We start from the raw sequence: 22,910 nt of genomic DNA on the forward strand, positions 1-22,910 counted from the left end.
TGCAATGCTTGTATTGCTGCAAGAGGTGCACATTTCGAACAAAATCTTCATTAAAAAGTTTATAAATAAAATAATTAAAATAATAAATTAAATATATTTTTTTCTTTTTTCGTGATTTCCTGCGAAACAAAGCAAAAAGGAGCATATGTCTATAGGACTTTTTTTCTTAGTTTTTTACTCCTCTACACGCTCCCGAAGTTTTGCCATTTAATTTGGAAACACCCTGTATAAATAACTAATGAATGTTAAGTGTGCGAGAGTAAACATTTTACAGTTGTAGTAGTCCTTGGTAACTTTCAGATGTTCTTTTAATTTATATTCGTATGGTAAGGAGGGACTGTCTAATAATGTAATGAAAGAATCAGTAGGCTGTTACGACCTTTGCCCTATTTCATTTTTATTTCACCTTCGCATTCCACTTACCCATCTAGGTTTTATCGATGATAAAATGGAATTACGAAGACGGAAGCTTAATGAATAAGAAAGTGAACATGCAAGCACATCGGAATAATCAAATCTCTTTCTACTTGACATTTTCATTGTCAATAATTAATTACAATATTACAATGTAACAACGTCTGGTTTTTAATTATGGCTGCAAAAACAGTCATGTAATGGCTATAGCTTCCATATAGCTATGTTTTACTTAAATTGGAGCTTTCGAAAAGACCAAGAAGTTGTTAAGATTGATATATGTGTAGCACTTAACACGTGCGGTAATAAACTCCGCAGTACACAGAGCGTATTTTGCTAGTTTGCTTATCATCATAAGTTCCGCTATATTTAATCTGGATATAGTCAAGTCACTTTAATTTGCCATAATTACACTATTTCGCAATTATTTAACGTTTACAACTCTTATCACTGTTTCTGTGAATTTATAGCAGTGTTTTAGAAGCCAATGACGAAAGTAATCTCCAAAATGCATGAACGATCCAATTTAAAACAGTGAAAGTGTTTCTCGTTTAATTATAAATACAAATATAACATCTAGCTTTGCATGCTAATAATTATTATGTAATTATTATGTAATTATTTCATAGTTTCGAAATTATTAAAAGAACAAAAATTTTTAATATTATACGCACATATAGTATATTATTTTATTGGATAGAAAAATAATTTCGTCTTTGTCAGTTATTTAATTGTTAATTTTTACTTTGACGCATTCAAATAATACAGAAATAATTAAATTGCGTCATTATTTTATTACTTTAGAATGTTGAAACTGCTTTAATTACTACTTAGATTTAATTTGTAGTAGGTTTATCATGTAAATACATACAATTTGACTTTAAAATCTTTTAGTATATCAACATCAGACTTTAATATTTAATTAAATTAAACCGTCCAAAAATAAATAAAATAAAATATTTGTGTATACAGTCGAATGGAAAATGTTCGTTCATTTATATACATTGTGGTAAATTTTGCATTGTGCGACGGTACTGCGGACAAGAGGAATCCCGGAGAATCGACGCTCCAGGCTCGCTCTTACGGCCGACTGTACCGCGGCACTCACTACTTGCGCCCGAGGCCGTCTGGCCGATGCGGCATTCGCCACTGGCTCCATCCGTGCTGAGGATTCGCATCGCGCGATCCACTTTTCGGCGATTGCCACGCACCATGACATCGTGCCTCGAATAATCCCAAACGAATAGTTCTCTCAATAAGAAGCCGACGTGTAGGTTTAATTTGCAAGAAAAAGACGCACATACACACATCACTATTTGTTGCTGCAAATAATTCTCTTTCCCGAGGTAGATATTCTCTTTGCTAAAGTAAATGTATATGCGTAGAGGAAATGTTTACACCGAAAAGTATCGCAGCATAAGTAGTATGAACGAGATTTCCAGGGTAAATTGTATCGTTGTGCACTGATTTTTTGTCGTTTGTCAACTCACCCTCATATATAAAAATTAAACGGAGATTTCTGGATGACGAAAGATGACGAAGGAGCTGTGATGTCACGAGAAACAACCGCAATCGAGGATGATTAACCGATTCTACGAAACGATTACTAGACGCGTCAGCAAGCGGCGCATCGACCGAATGCGACGCATCTCGCTCTAAGCATGGAAAGAACGACTGGCAGAGCGAATCGATGGAATGAATCTCGTCGTTGAGAACGAGAAAGGATCGCGACTGTTTACGCAAAGACAACGTAACGGTGATCAATGTCAATGGGCTTACTAACCGGAATTGAGTCGCCGGGAGGGTCTGTGGGTTACTGGCACAGTATTATGCCGAGTGCAAGGGGTGCCGAGCGCCCTCGAAGCACCTCCTCTCACGACATACAACTGGCGCATGTCTCGTGGCAGCGAAATTTCAGGGGTGTACAAGGGTGGCGAGCTACCCCATGACTAGACAATTGGATAATAACGAATATTTCTCTTATTGTTAGAAAGAAGCAGGAAATTTTATCCTTAGAGAATTAATAATGTTTAATAGTTGCAGCAAAAATTGCATAGCAGCAGTACCTTTTTAATTATTTTTAGATAAACGTGCAAAATTATTATCTTTTTTCATTATTCTTTAATATTAATGAAATTTATGCCCCATTATCTAGATATTAATAGATATATTCACAATATTTTATTTAAACGTAGTATCTTTTAAATTTGATTGGAATATATTTGCATTCTCTTCTATGTCTTCATTAACCCGGGAATAATTATCTGATTTTTTTCTTACGTAAACGATTACCTGTATTTTTACACCTCAATTAAAATCTGACATATTGAATATTACTAATTAATTTTCTGATTTATTAATATTTGAAAACTTTATAGATATAAATTTGATTATATAGATATAAAAATATCCTAGGTGATTATTCCCGATATTGTGATAATTAATCACACAATTAATATATCCATATAAAATATAAATATAAACTCACCTCGAACGTGTATATGCTCCGCCACAAGAGAACACTCGATTTCGATCGATCCGCGACTAGATCTTGTCGGCAATTCGCCCTCAGGACTGAACTTCAAACATCTTCTGACAGTCGCAACCAAGGGGACTTCCGGAGTTGTCGACACAGAAGTGACGAATGATTTCGAACTATGCAGATCATCCATCATGGATGACTTGGGGCTGTCAAGGTCCCAGGAACTAGTCTTCCTGCTAATATCGTCCTCCTTACGATCTTCAACATCATAGAAGGACATTTTCGTGGCCGGCACATGCTTCTCGTCCAAGGTCGAATCAAGGTCTGTCTCTAATGCGAGCTTCTTTACATTTGGATTGATGGCTTCGACTAGCGTGACCTGATTTTCCTTCGTCGAAGGACTACATGTCCTCTTGGCTCGTTTGCCATCCACCACTTTATCGCCGTCCTTTCGCGGACGTTTCCGGCGAATGCCACGTTGCCTCTTCAACGTGAACTCACCATCGAGATCATTCAGAGGCGACGTGAAAGCCCAGGACACCGGTGAAGGGTCCTCCAGGAGTTGACTGACCGACGATATGGAGCTGTCGTTGCGTGCCGGCGATTCTTCCTCTACTACCTCCACGATAGTCTCATACGTATGATCCGTCATTTTTGATTCCGGCCGTTTTTCGCACGACGCTTCCAGAACTTTGTTTCTTTCCTCGGCGTCGTCCAGAAGAATTTCCGCTACGGTCTTGCTTCCAAAGTTGATCTCTTGCTCTCTGCACACACATCATGATTTGATGATTTTTAATTTAGAAGATTTGTGTCATAATAAATTTATTCTCTTATTATCTTTATATACATATACGTTATATACATATACAATTTCATACAATATTTTTTTTAAATTAATAAGGAGAAATACAATGACAATGAGAGTCAAGCGCAATAATTGGAGCGCAACCAAATTCTTAGTGGTGATTTATTATGATTAAATCTACAAACGTTTCGGCATCATTCCGGCACTCAAGCTCCACTTGGAGTGCCGGAAAGTCATATGTATGTTTCTCACAATTTTTTAACTTTTCAGTATCGCATTTTACGAAAGTATAATATTAATTCACTCAAGGCAAAACTATATAAAATATAACAGTCAAGAATCAACACGTGTTTGTTACTCTCTGTTTATTGAGTAGTAAAAGTCAATGAGATTTCCAGTAATATACGAACCAAAAGGAGTTCAAAATTTTAATTTTAAGAAATTGTAATATATCATATTTCGACATTAATTTTGACAAAGTTCTTCCGACAGTTATAGGTTTTTCGCCGCACTACTTATATACGTTGCAAAGAGTTTATAATCATCACTTTATTCAATTATTTTTTTAATTATTCATCTTACCTGTGAAGCACCTCCGTAACTGTGTTGTCCATATTCTCATACTTCGGTAAGTCTTGATCTATAGTGAGACTAGACAGCTTTCCAATGAGCGGCGTCTGTCCCTGAGCTGCCTTCGTCTTAAAGGGACTGATTGCTTGAGCAAGTTTGGTGTGATACGGTGTCCGGCATCGAGCATGAATTTTCGTTATCTTTGCTAACTTTGGTAAATACGGCGTTCTTATATGCCGCATCTTTTGCTCGACGTTTTGAGAATAGACTTTAGTCTTCCCCAGGGGCATTGAACCCGCCTCCATTACGTCTTCAGGACTGGTCGCCATCGAGATCTGCTGGAAGAAGTCGGAAACATGCGACTGCAGATTCGCTCGCGCCTCATTGACAACATTTTGCGGCAGTTCGTTGTCGCTCTGAAAGTTCTTGGCGCAACTGTTCATGAAGAGTGCGTGGTCTGTCGGTAGAGTCAAGGCGGTGGAACACTTGCTACCAGGTGGGTAATATGTGAGCGGTCCGATGTCGGTATCCACTCTTGGCGTGCTTTGATAAAAGCTCTCGGAGACTGGGGAATTTTCCCCTGCTTGCGACATAGATTGGCGTTTACTTGACCTCAGATGTGGCTTTGTTGCCTGTAAAATACATTGAGCAATATGTCTTTTAATAAAAAAAAAGGAACGCTATTAGAAGAATCACTATTCATGCAAGAAAAGTAATTTCAGTCAAATTGGCGCTGAAAACTGCGATATTTTACAGTTTATAAAATGCTGATCAAAAGTCGCCATAAGTATAATAATAAAAAATAAATAGATTTTGCTGTAGCATCATTTGAAAGTTTTAGATCTAATCGAGTTGACAAATATCGTTATTAGAGTACATTGTTGTTTAACTGTAGGAGCATTACTATTATTTATTATCATATTAGTATAAGAGAAAAAGAAGAATTTACTATTACCTGAAAATATGTTCTCAAGTCAGTTCCACTACTTCTACACCTTCTCTTCCGAGCTGGCGTTGTTCTGGATGTGTTCGACGCATTCTGAGTAGATACCTGCCTTGTTCGGCAGCTAGCAGAAGTCGGCGGTGTGTTAGACAAGTCTCGAAAAGGCCGACGAGGAGGCTTGTTCAATGTGGGCGGACCGTGAGGTGTCGAACTGGTTGTCGACAACGATCTCGAAACCGTCCACTTGAGCATCTCTAGATGCTAAACAAGAAGAGAGAGAGAGAGAATGATAACGGACGATTTTAAAAATAATTTGAGAGATATTATTGATATACGGTTTTGCTGAAATATCTAAAAATTTAACTAGATACAAATCTGCAAATAATTTTGTTGAATTACCAAAATAATTATGTAAAATGCTCACGTTAATTACTGGAATATTAAAACTTTTTGTAATATTGCTCATCATGCTTAAATTTTCTACATAAATATTTTGATAGTCCAACAAAATTATTTTCAGATTTGTTATCTAGCTAAATTTTTAAATATTTCAACAAAATCGTTCTTTCTGTAGGAGAAAAGTTTTTCTCAAGAAACTTCAAAATCAACATTGATATGTGTCTTATCTCACACATAAAAAGAATAGCCTAAAAATAAGAGACATTGAGAATTTTCTCAACGTCAAGCATAATTAATTTTCTAGACTATTCTTTTTATGTGTGAATTGCCATCCCTTTAATTCTATAATATGTGTGTCAAGTGTTCCGGAAACCGCAAAGCCACGAAGCGATTATTTTCACCTCAACACATCACTTTCCCCTGTATGTTCACCGTAATAACGTTTCATTAAAGAGTCCTTCACATCCAATCTAGTTATTTCCTTCGTACAAAGGAAGTCCAAGGGCTGGGCTGAGTTGTCATTAATCCATGACGCACGCGTACGGCGTACGTAAAATGTATGGGAATACACATGAATGGGAAAGTCGTTGGGTTTTGCTAAGTCTCGATAAGGTCGACATTTCGTCAGGTACGCCTATAGGTCTTCCGGCCAAAAGCGAGGTGATCGCTTGTGCCTAATTATTAGGGAGAAATGTGTATACGACACGATATACAAAACGCGACAGGAAACCTCGCGACGAAATCGAGAGAAAGAAAGAGAGATAGGGACATGCACCTGTCACGACATACGGGAAATAGCGAAACAGGTGAAAGATGCCGTACACCTGAAAGACGGTTTCACCAGTTAACACTTGCCTAGGCACCATGCTTAACGATCCCTTAAATGGCTCCTAAAACTGAATACCGATGCACCCTTTTTCTCTTTCGTTCTCCAGAGCGTAATATCGTAAACGAGAAGAATCGAGCGCGAGCATAAAAGTTGAGAAAAAAAAGAACATGGTCGAGCGTATATAGGCTGAATTATTGTTCCGTTTGGGCTCTGTGGTTGTTGCTGCTGCGCATGCAGCCGCTGACTTGCAAAATTGCTGATCCGATTAGCTCGCATGAGCGCAGGTTCATCACGACTGGGTTGAATCGAAATTTTTCTTTTGAGCATGATATTCGCATAACTTGGTTATTCGAGATTGAAAATAACCAATATTTTTGTAAACACTTAAATTCATTTAATTTGGAGTCGATTTTTGTAATAATATTAACCTTTCGCAGTGCCTTCCTGGCGTACCGAGCTTTTTTTATTCAATGCTTCTTTAATGTTCTTTTTATTGCTTGTTTTCATAGCTAATTTTTTATTAACCATACACACATTTGCTTTTTTATTAATAAAGATATATATTTTCTTAGTATCCCATTATATTCCTTAATGTCTTGTATTTCCATTGAAAAAAAATCCTTTACAATATGTTCATTTTTATGAAAGTTAAAAGCAATCGAATTAGGTTGCATATGGTCACAATCAGTGTTATAATTGTTTTAAATTTCTATTTCATAATTCCCCAGCAAATATTTATTAATAATAATATAACCATTAGTTATAATTTCCCACTCAACAATATAACTGTAACAATATAATAACTGTAATGTAATATATGTAACTATAACAACATAACAACTGTAATGTAATACATGTGTGTAACATTACAATCATATTGTTGAGCGAAAAATTATGTTAACCGTTATGTTATTGTTAGTTGATGTTTACTGGATTGCATACTACTATGTCATATATGTCGTAAAATTATTCTTTTATATATATATATATATATATACATAAGAATAATATCTTTCTCCCTATTAGATCATAAATATTTTCAGTTATTTAATATCACTCCTTTCATTATAAATTCTAGATCAAATCTCCATTTAAGATGAAAAGAAAGTGCTATGTGGATGTATATTAAAGAGATCCTGGTCTCGAGTTTGATCTTGACCCTGAAGGAAACTTCCTGAAAAGTCGCGCGGTCGGAATCACGTCCGGGGCAGCGCGTAAAAACGGTGGCAGCAGCACTAGCAGTAGCAGCAGCAGCAGGTTTTCACTTTTAACGGTTCGCCGAGGGGGGGTGCGGCGCATTGTACTAGCTAGTTATAAAAATGCATTCATTTGCATACAGGCTGTTGCCATGCTACGCGCGCGTTCTATCCTGTCCTGCACTTTTTCGCGTGCGCTCGCGTGTGCGTGTTTCTCGTGTATCTACGCGTGTATACGAATGTCTGTCGCGACAGTACCACTACCATTTCTACCGGCCTACGCGCATGTAAAAACGGTCTTGGCACCTGCCCATATGGTGGTGAAACGCACAGTGGGTCCCATCTGGTATCGCTCAACCCAGTGCTAGGTGGAACCCCGATGTCGATACGTGGCAAAGACGATGGTTATCTGACATCTATGAGGAGGATTTCCTCAACGTATTTCTACGAAAACCTCGCAAAGCGCACATGCCATCAGGATAAAATCTTTCGCACAAAAGAATACGGAAATATTCGTTATAGCTTAGATATTTTTACTTAACGCATTATATTTATATTATAAATCTATAACGTGCATTTAGTTTTATTATCCACTAGAATGGCATCATTTTATTGTATTCCCTTGAAAAAAATTGGTTGTGACCTAAAAATATATTCTTTAATTAGTTTAATTCAATACAGAACTGAACAACCGCAACTTGTTGTTGCGTAAAAAATTTTATTAGATTTATGAAATTATACTTAAATTTTGATTAAAAGAAAGAATTGTAATTTTTTCTTCTCTGAATTAAAAGGATCTTTTTATTGAAACAAAATCATTTTCTAACGAATTTCTGGAGATTTTTTAAGCAGTACATAGTCTTTCTTTCAACATTCGTAACTCGTAAGTGACGAGTCATGCTAGGTAAAATGACATGCGGAATATCTAAAACCTTCGGAATGTTCGTCGGTGACGACTTCCTCTGGGATGAGTGAGTACAAGTACAAGCGACGAAAGGTATTTGTCTGTATAATTAGACACTAGTTCGTCATTCGAAATAAACGGGGTACGACGGCTAACCTGCACCTGTGATAAGACAATGTTTCCGTCTGTTTCCGGTTTTCAACTATACGATATATTATAGTACACACTAAATTGTATACCTAGCATTTTACTGTTCGTACGTTTGAATGAAAGGTTTCGCACGTATATGTGTATGTCATTTTACTCCACAAGAGGAATATAAAAACAGTAATGTTATAAATTATGGTCTTGACTAGAAAAGAATTGTAAATTTTTAAGTATATCTTTTTATTGAAAAGCAGTAAAAGCACTTCCGTTGTCATTGTGATTATAAATTACTATGATAAATACTAGAAAATTATTTATAAAAGTATTATTTATCCAGAAAGAGAGACTATTATATATATTTCTTTCTGAACTATTCTAGATAAATTTATACTTTTCTAAAACAAAATCTTGTAATATTTTAAAGCAAACAATAATAAAAAATATTGAAAATTATAGGAATTTTTTATATCAAAGACGATAATATTTATAGTATCCATAAAATATTCTTCTATTATTACTGTAGATATATATATATATATATGTGTGTATATAATTCCTGTAGAATAGTCGTAACAGATAAGAATGTACCTAATTTGATTACACATACCCCACCTGCATACAAAATTTTTCCCTTCGAGATCCTCGCCGTGACTACGATAGATTCGATTAGAATACCCATGGAGTTCTATTAAGCGAAGCCCAGGGGTCCGCCGCCGTCGTAATTACGAGTGCAATAAATCTTAAGGGCCCTGCGTGTGTGTTGTATAAACGACATAAACATAGAAAGGGGAACCACTGTATGTAGTCCACCTGTGAATATTATCGCTTCATCTGATCTTCGATATGCCTCACGAGTGAACGACCGCTATGAAAGATGATTATTTTTATATATAGTTTTGCCTCGGTAACGCGGAGAGAGAACAAGTGTAAGATGCAAAAAAGTAACTTCAAAGATTTGCTTCAAATACTTCACACACACAAGAGAAAATAACAGTTTATTAACTTAGTAAAGAAATAATATTAATAAAAAGTTGCGTACATAATTAGCATGTTTTAACTTACATTCACTCGAAATTATAATAGGAACGTAAAAGGTGAAATATTAATAATATTTCAGAAGAAGTATTCTTTTTATAAAGGACTATGCCCAGTTTGGGCCTCGACTGAACAGCATTGAGACCTAGCTAGGATTGTAGAGCATCAAAAAAGGATTAAAAAGTTCCATATGCACAACTTTGTAAAATGAGTCCCTTGAGTGCTACAGTTGTTCAAAGTTCGCTATTATAACCATGTATTGTGTACCATATAGGACTAGTTTTATTCGATTTCTCGAATCATCTAATATCTGGAATATGTCCAATCTTGACGAAGACAACTAAAACCTTTTTTGGAACCCCAAATGAATGGTTATAAGTGATATATATTATTCGATGAAGAGGGGAGAGAGACCCTCAAAGTATGAAAGGTTTTAATTGCCTAATTGAAATGTGGCCAATATAGCACTCAGGAAACCTCTCCTATAAAGTTAGGCTTATGAAATTTTTGATTCTCTTTTGATACCTAAAAATTTTAGGCATGTTTCAAAGTTGTTCATCCGGGGCCCAAATTCCCCTATAAAACTGGGCATAGTCCTTTTTTGCAATTGTTTTTAAGAAAGTTTTTTGAAATGTGTGTTAATTCTTTTTTATATGTATCAATAGTCATTATAAGCATAGTTTAGCACAAATGAATAGAAAAAATTTTATTTAAAAAATGTGCAAAATAATCTCTTAACTGGCTTACGATTCAAATATTATGCTAGTCCATCAATAAAATGTGATTGAGATTACCGAAGGGAGAGTTCCGCTTTTTTTCATCAATTAGGATATATGTCATATATTTCAATGTCAAGAAACAGAGACAAGTGTACAAAGCGCTAAAGACACTGAATTGTACTACGGCTTCTCAATTCCCCATATGCGCCCCTTTTATGGGCCTATAAGGTGTTCGCACGAGGTGAGTCGCGTCGTTTGAGGTCGCGTTGCGAATGCAAGAATGGTCCCCACGACGAGTGGCCCGGAATAACAACATCGGGGCCTTACACTCGTCCTGACCCGGCTTCTATTCCCTCAAGACGCAAGGCAGGATCGACCTTGTTCCCGTATGCCACGGAAAATGAATAAAATAGAACGACGGTTAAAACCTTGACATGCTTGCAAGCATAGTCGACAAGAACCCTCGCGCGTCCATAATGTATACTATAAAAACTGTTTTTAATAAGAAAGAAGTAGACGGATTCAAAGAAGTAAACGAGATTGATTAAGGGTCGGATCTCGCTTGTGTTTTTCTAGAGGGCTCTTCCCAGCCTTCGGGAAAATTTATTTGCAAATTCTCCATCTGCTAAGTTTGAAATGTGCTATATAAAATCAATATACTATATATATATATATATATATAAAATTGTAAACCTAAGGCATCATATGTCTTTGGAGTAAAAATTTTAATTTATCTGATACTAATTCGATATTGAGTTTGTATCTCTCTTTACAAAATTTTCTTTTAAAAATTTATTTCTCTTCCTAATCCACAAATCGATAGATGGATACATCTAGGACATCTTGTACATGATACCGCTTACAGTCTTAAATGAACAAAGATAAAAGGATGTGAGAGAACGTACTTTTCTTCTTTGAGGCGTTAATAATCACTTGTCAAGACCGCACGAGACTAATGGCGGATACGGCGCGAAAACCGCCATCACAATGCGAATTATTCACGGGCCCGAAACAAGAAAGACGGTGCCATTAACGGTCTTGATGCGCCCCTCGTCTTGAGGTACACTGGAGAAAGCAAGAAATATTCCGAAAAGTAGCGCGTGTCGTCAAGATTGGACCGACATCAAGAAAGGGGCCCGAAATAGTTCCCCAGTCTATCTAGGGTTGCGTAGTGATAAATTTGATATACTACATAGCATGTGCTAAAAAATCTATTCATATAGACTTTTTTTCATCTATTATATAAATTCTTCAATTAATATAAAAATAACTTTCTATTAATAAAAATTTAATTAGACATAATATTTTAGTTTTCGAATTTTCAATGTTAAATATCTTAGTAATTGAATTAATAAGCTACATAAAACTCATTATGGAAATTAAATGGAAAAAAGAGATTTACTATCTACTTTTATTTGCCTTTTTATGGAGATTAATTTGCAAACCAAATTGCTTTAAACTGGAAAAGAAAATTTATTTACAAACTTATACATTTGAAAGAACTTTTTTATTGTTGAATCTTCTACGCAATTTTAATACATATAAATATAATTTACTAATGTTTTATGTAGATTGGGATGCTAAATATAATAATACTAAATAAATTTCTATTATAAATAAGCATTTAAAGGAGATAATTTTAAATAATTACAGGCTATATTGTACATTTTTATGATACAAATTATTAGCATAAATTTATTGACACTTGTCTATTTTTTGCAACTTTGATATTTGTCCAATAAAAAATTTTGATCTCAAAATAGATATTCTAATATAAATATTATAGTAAATTTAAGAAGTCTTAAGAAAACGTTAACTCCTGAAAGAAACACCAAAGTCTCCCTGTTTCTCATTGTCAGTCTCTCTCTCTCTCTCTCTCTGTTTCTCTCTTTCTCCAGGACATTCTGAGAGCTGACAGGAAAGAGGGAGGACAGCTGAGAGAGGCTCGTGTGTTACCCGATTTCTTTTCAGGACCGCGCAAACAATCACGTACGATCTTACATATGCAAACACGCCCGCCGAATGTCGCTTAACAAATAGTGTCTCGGTCGGCTCACACGGAGATTTGAAGTACCTAGGTGCCTCGGGACATATTACTTCTCTCCCCCTTCCGACGATTTATTTAGTTAATTTGAAGTTTTCAAAGCTACAGATTTTTCTCATTGCATCTATTTATTTCAATTGGATAAAATTGCTGATACAATCTAATTATCTTATGAATATTTTTTGCAAACTAATGCACAATATTGTAAAATATATAATATTGCATTTGCATTATAATAAGTATTTCTGAGAACTAGAGATTTTGAAATAATTTATTGTATAAAAGAAAGTGCTCTAAACTTAATTTGCTCGGTTCCCATTATTTTTGAAAAATCAAAGAAAATGAAAACGAATAATATAAATATGATGTATTAAAAGGCACGCTTATATGTCGTTGTCATGTGCATATATCGATATCTGATAAGGATTATTTGCGAAATATATTTTTGAACATTAAATACCGAAACTGATAAAAAAGCAAATAAAAGTTTTTATTATATATTATATAGACAGCAAAAATTAATGCGATGCATCTTTAGTGATAAAAAATATGAATAATGTATATCTTATCATCTGCTTTGATATCTAACAATAGCCACTTGTGAACCAATCTCAAATCTTCAAACATCAAGAATGAAAGTGCAAAGAACGTATCACTTTCAAATCCTTGAAATTTTAACACGAAGGTTCGTGAGCTTCAAAAGGATTGGTTTGTAGGATTTATCAAGAAATTGATAACGAACTCCCCTATATAATCCTTGTATTTCAAAAAGATCCAGAAATGATTCAACATCATCCTTAACATATAAGAAAGAAGAATAACGGCCGTCGCATTTCAAACGCGGGAGAAACTCCAAATTCCTACCAGAGAAGATCTTCGGGGCCCGCTAGGAGAAGCGGGAAGGAGGAGGCAGGTGAAGGTCTCGTACCTGATTCTCTTTCACGTTATCACGAACACACGGACGAGTTGTACACATACGCGAGCATCTCGATGTATATGCCGCGAGCGGTTCCGAAAATGCTCTATTCATCGTCGCCCCCTTTTTTCTGAGCCTCCCCCCACTTTAATTCCGCACACATACTTTCTCTCTCTCTCTCTCTCTCTCTCTCTCTCTCTCTCTCTCTCTCTCTCTCTCCCGTTTTCCTTCTCTCTCTTTGACGTAAGTCTCAAGACTCGGTTCTGATTTATATTGGATTGACCCCAGGCGCACCTTTTGCTAGCGCCATTTTCTCGAAATGCTCCCCGTGAAGGGGGAGGGTGGTTTTAGGGACCCAACCGACGACAATCAAAGCCGCATTCACTCACTAGAGGCTACTCGCTGCATCAGCGACAGTGAGAGATTAGGGGAGCGGAGTTTGGCAACGAGAAGGAAGGAGACGCGCGTCTAGAGAGGAAACATGTTGAGCGATAGAGGAGAGAGAGAGAAAGAGAGAGAGAGAGAGAGAGAGAGAGAGAGAGAGAGAGAGAGAAAGAAAGAAGACGCGAGCCTTGGGCTCACGCGTTATTTGGAGCACACCTGTCCCCCCGGTGATCGCGCGTGTTCCCATGTCGCGCGCCTCCCCACTATCCGAGCCTGATCTACGTTTGTTCCCCGTGATGGTGAAACCCCACAAGTGTTAGCAGGCTTTTCCGATCTGTGAGGATATGTAAGTTTGAGATCGAATTTCTATGGCCGCGTTCTGAAGAAATCATTCCTTCAAAAACGTGCATAATTCTGAAATACTGCAGAACTGATTAATTGTATTAATCTTAAAACTTTCCTTAGAAAAAGCCAAAAAAATAATAAGCAATATATAAAATAAAAATTATCTTTCTCTAACTTTTCGAGTTTGCTCTTCTTCCTTTATAAAAGAAATAATCTGCTATATATGATATATTAATACATAAAAATTTATTTATTTGGTTTAATAATTAAAACACGTTTGTAATAATATTTGGACAATTAATTTGTTATATTTGAATCCTCATTTAGGGCACATATGACTCTCGCAAAGTATCCTCTTTCGAGATTATAAATCATTTTGATATACCTTGAATTATTCAGACTTGAATTCATGGTCCATTATGTATTCTGCTCACTGTATTCCATTATGGACGTCGATCTTGGATATGTACCGTGATGTACAGACCGGGTGGAACCAAAGTGGAATTTAATTTTCGAGATACGATCCACTCGACGGTGCGAGAGTGCGCACGAGGAAGGCGGCTGGCTGACCCATCAAACAAGAAGAATGACCCATGGTCGAAAAGAGAACAAATGCGGAGGTCGATCGAGAATAAACTGGAAACTCGCGAATCGCGAGTGTGTGACGTTTCTCACACACGCATATCCGTATCCTTCAGAAGACTTCGGAAAGATATTCAGGACGAGACTCGAAAATAAGGTAGGAACAATAACGGGGAAACAAGTCCTGGCAACGGCGTTCGAGGGGCATTTAAATGGCAGAACGCCGAACCCGAGAGAAGGGCTCCTCGGTGGACCCATGGCAGGGTCGAATCCTTACCTTCGACGCAGGAAAGTTTGTATAGGACCCACGAGACTGCCCCCCCCTCTTCCCCCTTTTCAGCCATCACCATCTTCTTCTGCCCCTCCTCGTTGTCGTCTTGCGAAATCTCCCCACCTTACCGGCAGATGTACGTGCGAGGCGCACGCGTGCTTGCCCTTTTCTCCTTTTGAATCCCGCCGTAGGCCCGCGTGTCGCTTGGATCAAAAAGGACTGTCTTACAATTAGACGAGGTTCTAACATCGCTCTCGAGGACGCACTTGTCCTTTGTTCGACCGGTCGACCAGCGAGGAAGCCCGCTCTTACTTTCCGGACACTCCTCAACGACTCCCGATCTCATCCCTCCCGGAACCCCCCCTCGCTACCGCGATTTCGTTCGCGAGGTTGACCACGTTTTCGCATGGTGCCCACGATTTTGCACCGTGAATAAGAACGAGCATAAGCTCATGTCCGGCGGATTTCCATATTAACCCTCTCAGTGCTGAAGGGGGCTTATTATAATAATATAATATGGTAATATGCGTAAGGATATAATACGAAATTATTCTGTCCGCAAAATTTCGCATAATTTTATACCGAGTGATATGAATAAGAGTGGTAGAATTTGTGCGTGAAAATTTCGAAAAGTTAATTCGATTTCCCAAATTAATTTCTCGTTATTAATTTATTAATATTACAAAATTATAATAGAATATAAAATTATAATAGAATATAAATAATGTCCATAAAATAAGTAATATAGACGTGAAATTGTTCGAAAGTTTTGTATAATATTTTCTATAAACTAAATAGTTTAATAAACTTAAATAGTTTAATGCATATTTCCCTTGAAAAAAGTTTTATTTCTATAAATTAATTATAATTTCTTTACTAATTATTTTTTAAATTAATTGTATTTTAATTACTACTACTACAAAATTCTACGAAATTGCGATTTAGTTATTTTTTAAATAAATGTTTTAAAGATTGCGTATTTGTTCAAATAAATAAGTATAAAATTTTTCTCTTTTCTTTCTTTTTTTCATTCAAGTAATTCAAAAAAACTACATATCTGATTTTCCATGTAAATATTAATCACAGGGTTGGGAAAGTTACTTTATAAAAATAATTAGTTACAGTTACAGTTTTTTTCTTTCAAAAGTAACAAGTTACAGTTCCAAGTTACCGAAATTATCGAGGTTACCGTTAAAAATTAACTTGTTATAATTACAGTTACTAAAAAAGTAACTTTTCAGTTACTTTTCTGTTAAGTTACATTACATCTAAGTTAAGTTACAGTTACAGATGGAAAAAAGGAACTAAGTTAAGAGAGTTACAGTTACTTAAAAAAAAAGAAACTGTAACTGTAACTTAGTTACAAGTAACTAGTTACTTCTCAACCCTGATTAATCATATACATATATGTAGATATATATATATAGACAGAAATATAAATCAGTCACGCCCTTAGATAAATTGTACTAATTCCGATTAATAATTGTCGTGTCGATGCAAAAATTGACATTGCTTCCAACTCATTAATAATTTATCCTCTGTTAGCTTCTAAAAATACGAATCTCGATAGATGAATCGTGATGATAGATACGTTCGATCAGTGATCCGTAAAAATCCGAAAGAAAAGGAAGGGTGATTTACATAAGAGGGAATCCCTCGGTATTCCGCCTGGGAAAGTGCTAAACAATCGCGCACCGAGACGGATTAATATGACAGATAAAAGAGGGCACAGTCCGAAAAGGGATAGAGAGACTTGTGAAAGAAAGAGAGCGTGTGCGAAAAAAAGAAAAAAGAAATGAGCGCACCCCTCTTAACCATACATAATAGCTGCAATGTACAAGCAGGCAGGCGCCATTGTTTCGCCGGTAACTTTTAGATCTGACATGAGCAAGGCACAACCGTCGAGCAATTACTCCATCGTTTACTCCCTCGAATAGAAGAGTCATGAGATTTCTGGCAACGTGGAAGTGAAGTGCGATTTTCTGACGTTTTGAAACATATCTCTGGAGACATTATGACAGTCACGTGAATCCTATAATAAAATTGAGTCTTCAAAAATGCATCCTTCGAATTTATTTCAAATTTCTATTTCTCTGACAAAAATTAATTGGACAATGTCACATAAAAATGTGAATCAATCTACGAAAAAGATTTATCATACGTAGTTATAGGTTTAGATTAAAAAATTATACATTTTTTTACACTTTATAGTTAACCAAAATTTTTTATATTGAGTATATTCATTTATCGTATTGTTTAGTAATGAATATAGAAATTTTCATTAACTAATCTCTGATTATAACACTTGCGATTAAAAACAAAATTCATTAACTATTCATTAAGTTATTAGTAACTAATATAAGTTATATTGACTACTTTAGTAGTTAAATCATGAACTAAATTCTCGACTAAAATAAAAATATATAATTAATTTATAAATAGAATTTTATTTATTTAATTTCTTGATATTTTTTAATTTATAATTTTAAATATTTTTAAAGAAATTTTATTGTTCGACATTTGGTAAAAAATTTCGTAGAAAAAAAAGAGTTTATAGATTTATTAATTGTCTTAGTATAGTTATAATAATATAACAAATATTATTTAAAATTTTAAGAAAAATATAATGAAATGACTGTCAATTAATCTTAAACTATAAGTTATTATTAATTAAAGACAAGAACAATCAAATGCATAGAAAATATTTTGCTGGGCAAAAGATGCGCGAAATTTTTAAACATATTCTCTTCGTATTTCGTCGAGGATGCATTCCTTTCTCCTACTAATCTCGAGTATCGCACTTCGACCTCTGCGTCGAGCTTCACGAAACCGGTCAGCACCCACGATCTCTCCTCTACACGGCGAAAAAAAAAGATATAAACGAGATAGGCTACTCACTGCGTCCTTGGCACCAGAAAGTTCAGCTAAACATCAGACACAGCAACTAAAAACGAATCACTTTTCCGAGAACACGATGTCCCACATAACACGATTTTCAATTGTCCACACTGTTAAGAACACGTTCGAAGTATCGTGAGGCACTAAGGTGTAACGTGGCACTTCAACGGCCGCCTCTACACTGACGAAGTGGGGTGAGAGCCGGGGCCTTATGTAGAAGGGGTCCGTAGGTGAACCCACAGAACAGGAGAGACCAGCTCGCTGTCCCTGTTCCTCCTGTTGATTGAAGGTCCTTCTCTGTTCTTCTCGTACTCGTATTCCCCTTCCATAAACCTTGCTTGACCACGTCGATCGCTCTAATCCCAGGTGAATATCGAAGATCCAATGATCTTTCAATGATGTCAAAAATGTTGGTGGGTGTCTCGATCGTCTGATCGTATATACATATCCTTCACTTTTCGCACTCAAATGCGAGATGAATGAATATTGAACTAATAATCTTGAATTGTTAAATAAAATTTTTTACTTAAAAGCTTTTGTGATAATTTATGATAACTTCATTTTTGAAAAAATATTGCGGTAATATTTTTAAAAATTATATCCGCCTGATATCGATTGGCAGATAAAATATTATTATTGATATTTTTCAGAATTAAAACATATCAACAGAATACACTGTTAAATCTATAGCGTCAAATTTAATGTGAGTCGCCACTGCTCCTACTCAATCATATCGTTATTTTATACTAAAACAATGATCATATTTTACATTATACAGTGTCAATTTATCACTATATAGTATCACATTAGGTTAAATTTGACACTATAGATTTAACAGAGTAAAGTCCCATTAAAACCACAAGTCACTCACTTTATATCAAAAGATTTTGACTTGGTTGACCACAAATAAACGAAACCCTCAAAGTCATGCGACCGCCAATATTACAGCTATACTCCGAAAAGATGCGAGAAATATAGTAAGACCGATCCTGGGATGACCCAAGAAGTGTCCTTTGTGAACTCCCGCGCTTGGCACGTGCCAAGAACACCCGCCGCTTCCTTTCCTCGTCTTCCATTCAGAAGCTCCAATTACTCGGACAGATTCGTCCTGTCCTCGACCTGGCGGTCTGGATCTTTTAGTCCAAGATTCTTGACAGATCCATTACGAGCCATTGAGGTCCGATGTAACAGCTGGTGATTTTATGCCAGCTGAAAATTGATAACCGGTAAATTCTTCTCCTTTTTTTGTCTCTTTCCATAACACATCGGGAATTCCGCCAAAAGGCAATTGATAAGAAAAAAATGATTTATTGAAAGAATCATAGATTTAATCTAGTAGATAACATGTTTTTTTAAATATCCGTTTTGCCATCAATTTATCGTTTTATAAAAAATTTAAGAGTTTACTGCTATATTATTTTTTTTTTTTTTTTTAATAAAATATAGTTTTAAGTTACTACACACACACATCAAGAAAATATTTAATCAAATTTACAAACTACATTCTACATGATATAAAAATATTTACTTTTGTCATTTGTTGTCGCAATTGAGCAGCTGGTGGTGATCGAGATATTCTCTTATCTATAAAAAAAAGATTTGATACATTCATGCCGAGCTTCGACGGGACTTGACCTCGTGTGTTAGCAAGCTGCATGCATCGAAATTGCATCAGAGCGTTCCTCAGACATCCGATCTGTTTATCCAAGTAGGATGAGCAAATATTATTCTTTCACCAACCCGGCCGATCGATTCGACATCAAAACGTACGAAACTTCGCTAAAGTTTCACGACGGTGACGTGAAAAATGGCACGGAACCGTTTCAAAACCGCATTGGATCATTTATAGATCTATACATGCGGGACAGCTGCATTCTAAGACGTCTGTCACATGTACTTGCATATCCGAGTACCTTACATCTGTTTCATTAAATTATTATTTTTTTGCGATCACAAGTTGCAAATTAAATATATATCTTTAAATTTTTTTTTCATTTTGAAATTTATTAATGTTACATATTATTCATTATTTATATATCGATTATTAATGGCTATGACATTTTGGTGAATTTAGAACTTAACAGGCATAAACGCGCATGTACTATGTATGTACACCACTGTGTGTCGATCGTGCGAGACGTAGATCAATGAGGGATCATGGTAGCTAATATGATTCCCTGTTATTCGGGAACAAGCCGCTGCTGCATTACGATGTGACCACAAGGCCCCGCATGTTGTTGAGGCGCGTAATTAGAAACGGTTTGCCGCATCAACGTTTATGAACACAAAGAACCCGTTCATCTAACACGCGATCGACTGTTACGCTCGTCTTCGACTAGAGGCTAAAACATGACGAGATGACGACAAAAGTCTTACGCAGAAAAGCATTTAAACGTCTTAGTTATTTTAGCTAGATTGAAAATATTCTTTATTTTATTTAAACTTCGAACATCTATATTTGAAAATTACCTCTCTAAAATTAACTTTTATATCCCTAAAATTAATTTTATATTTATTAGGCAAAAATAATCTTTTTATTATATCTTTATTATATTTATTATACTCTCATAATTTTTAACAATTTGTCCCTCAATCATATATTCCTGAAATTAATTATATTACAATTTATATTATTAATATAATAAAATTAATAACAAAATTAATAAGATCAAGAATATATGAAAGAATATTCTTTAGCAAGTCAAAATTCATCGAAGTTTTCATTCTGATATCGCGTATTTCTACTCTGAAACAACAAATCAGCTGAGTATAATGTTATCGCTGGTCGTTTCTGAATGTAAAATACAGTTCAAAATTTTTCGTAATAATTCAGTCTTGAAATTTGTCTGTGTCAAAAAATTTATTTATTTTGTCAGTTTCTTTTCTAACCCAACAGCTTACAAACCCAATATCTATATTGTCCTATTTGTTATTAAATCGTTTACTTAATAAAATCTAATGTATTCCCATTTAGTAATAAAAAGCTACAGATTTCCTTTCAAAAGAATAACATTCGCATTCATTTTACATAGTAGATAGATTTTGTTTGTGCGAAAATATTTTTTTTCCGGCAAGATATAAAATGGAAAATCTCCGTTTTCCTCGTTTCTTTTGTCGGGTCTGGAAATTATAACGACAATTCTTCGGAAATCACGCAGCTGGAAGTAATTCGAGAAAAAAAATTTTAAGAATAGAAAAGAGTTTATGTAGCATCTGCACGAAGGTTGCTTTTCTCGTCATCTTTTCCTTTGCTATTCTTTGTTATCCTGTCAATGGGTTGAGTTCACCAATTTTAAACTCTTGATCGATTTTCCACGTTCATGTTATAGGCATTCAAAATTCAATGACATGTTGTTAATAATTTCATTTAAATCGCCATCAGAATGGTAATTGAATTGTATTTCAAATTTTATTCGAGTAATGAGAATCATGGATTATTTCTAGCAGATATAATATTTGTAAAATACACGCGTATTACTCAAATATATAACTTACATATTTATAATAAAAACTGAAATAAAAATTTCTAAGATTATTTTTAAAGTTTTTCTTAAAAAAGCTATCCATTTAATACAATACCTGCATATTGCTACAAATTATCATTCATTAAATGCAAATGTTGTGATCACGCGTAATACACCCGGCATTGTCCTAAACAATACGGTGAGGACAGCTGCACTTACATTTTCATTGCGAGCGATTGACATCGATTCACTCAGAGTAAATAAGACCCGCCTTCTGAACAATATTTTGCAATCGAGGCAGGTGTACGATGAAGTCCTTCCATGACGGCAGGTGATAGTGTATTTGCTGCGGGATTTAAAAATGTTAATTGTATGAAAATCAATTTAACCGATAGCGCGCTAGAATAGACATTCCGTTACAGCTGCGGAAAAAATGCATGCGTGGATTTTAACAACGTATTAACATATGTTCTTGTGCGATCAATATATTTTAACGGAACTCTTATTAACTCTTCATTCTACCTTTTTTAAATAGACTTTTTATTTCTTATTTTACTTTTAAAAAATTCTAATTTGATAAGCGATTTGAATAAAAAAAATTCTATCTATCAAAACACATGTCAAAACTTTTATTTGTTAATTATGTAACATCATTAAAAATCTTAACAAAGAAAAGCCCCCATAAAAAATAGATGGAAACAAGTCAGGTAGTGGAAAAATGTAAAAATGAAAGCCGGCGGTGGATGATGAACATATCACTTCGACAACGAGACATCTATAATCGTGGGGCACGACAGCATTTATTCGCACCCTAATATAACGTGCGAAATGCTTCGTCTAGTTGCGGCTTTAATCGTTTATGGTCGCTTTACTTCTAAGTCGTTAAATTCGCTCCTTTTTTATCCAAAATGCGTAGACCGTGTGATTTTTCTCCCTTCGGCTTCTCTCACATCAATGCGAAAGAAAGGCATGTGTACAAAAAAGTGATGTAAGAGCTATAACAGTCGCAAAGGTACATACGTGTCGCATTTCTATCAAACCCGTCTTTCAATTCTTGATGTCGCATATTATGTTATGTCATATCTAGTAGTGACATTGTGTTATTAATTATTATATATGTAATACACATATTATAAACAATAATATATTATTTAATACAAATACACATACAAATACTTCTGTAAAACAATATATTTATCAAATATAATTAAAATAATAATCATAGATTTGATTTTATTAATAACTGAAATAATAATATGGTCTAATCTAATAATTCAATAAATCATTAAATTAATAATACTTATACAATACAATTTTAATTGACAATAAGGATATTCTATCTTTCAGAAATTGCATTATAATGCGTATTACTAGAAGAACTTTTTTACCGGATACACGGGGGAGGAATGGGGGAGAGGGTTGGAATACACTGACTGATACATGCGACCACCCGTCGACCGAAATTGCATATTCATGTACGCGACTCCTTTTATTTCGGAAATAATATAATAGTAGAGAGAGAGAGAGAGAGAGAGAGAGAGAGAGAGAGAGAGAGAGAGAGAG

General features: G+C 35.2%; 1 protein-coding gene across 1 annotated transcript in view; it reads right to left on the reverse strand.

Annotated features, from left to right (window-relative positions):
* Positions 1 to 17,958, reverse strand: part of PsGEF (Protostome-specific GEF) — a 37,468-nt gene extending 19,510 nt beyond the window's left edge. The window contains exons 1-4 of the mRNA XM_018462772.1: positions 17,884 to 17,958; positions 5,227 to 5,475; positions 4,284 to 4,903; positions 2,903 to 3,660 (exon numbers count right to left, since the gene is read on the reverse strand). Coding sequence (XP_018318274.1) covers positions 2,903 to 3,660; positions 4,284 to 4,903; positions 5,227 to 5,466 — 1,618 coding nt within the window. The 5' untranslated portion in view covers positions 5,467 to 5,475; positions 17,884 to 17,958. The remainder of the gene's footprint in view (positions 1 to 2,902; positions 3,661 to 4,283; positions 4,904 to 5,226; positions 5,476 to 17,883) is intronic.
* Positions 17,959 to 22,910: the final 4,952 nt, after the last annotated feature.

The sequence above is a fragment of the Mycetomoellerius zeteki genome, unplaced genomic scaffold (genome assembly GCF_001594055.1).
Source record: "Mycetomoellerius zeteki isolate Tzet28-1 unplaced genomic scaffold, Tzet1.0 scaffold145, whole genome shotgun sequence".
NCBI lineage: Eukaryota > Metazoa > Arthropoda > Insecta > Hymenoptera > Formicidae > Mycetomoellerius > Mycetomoellerius zeteki.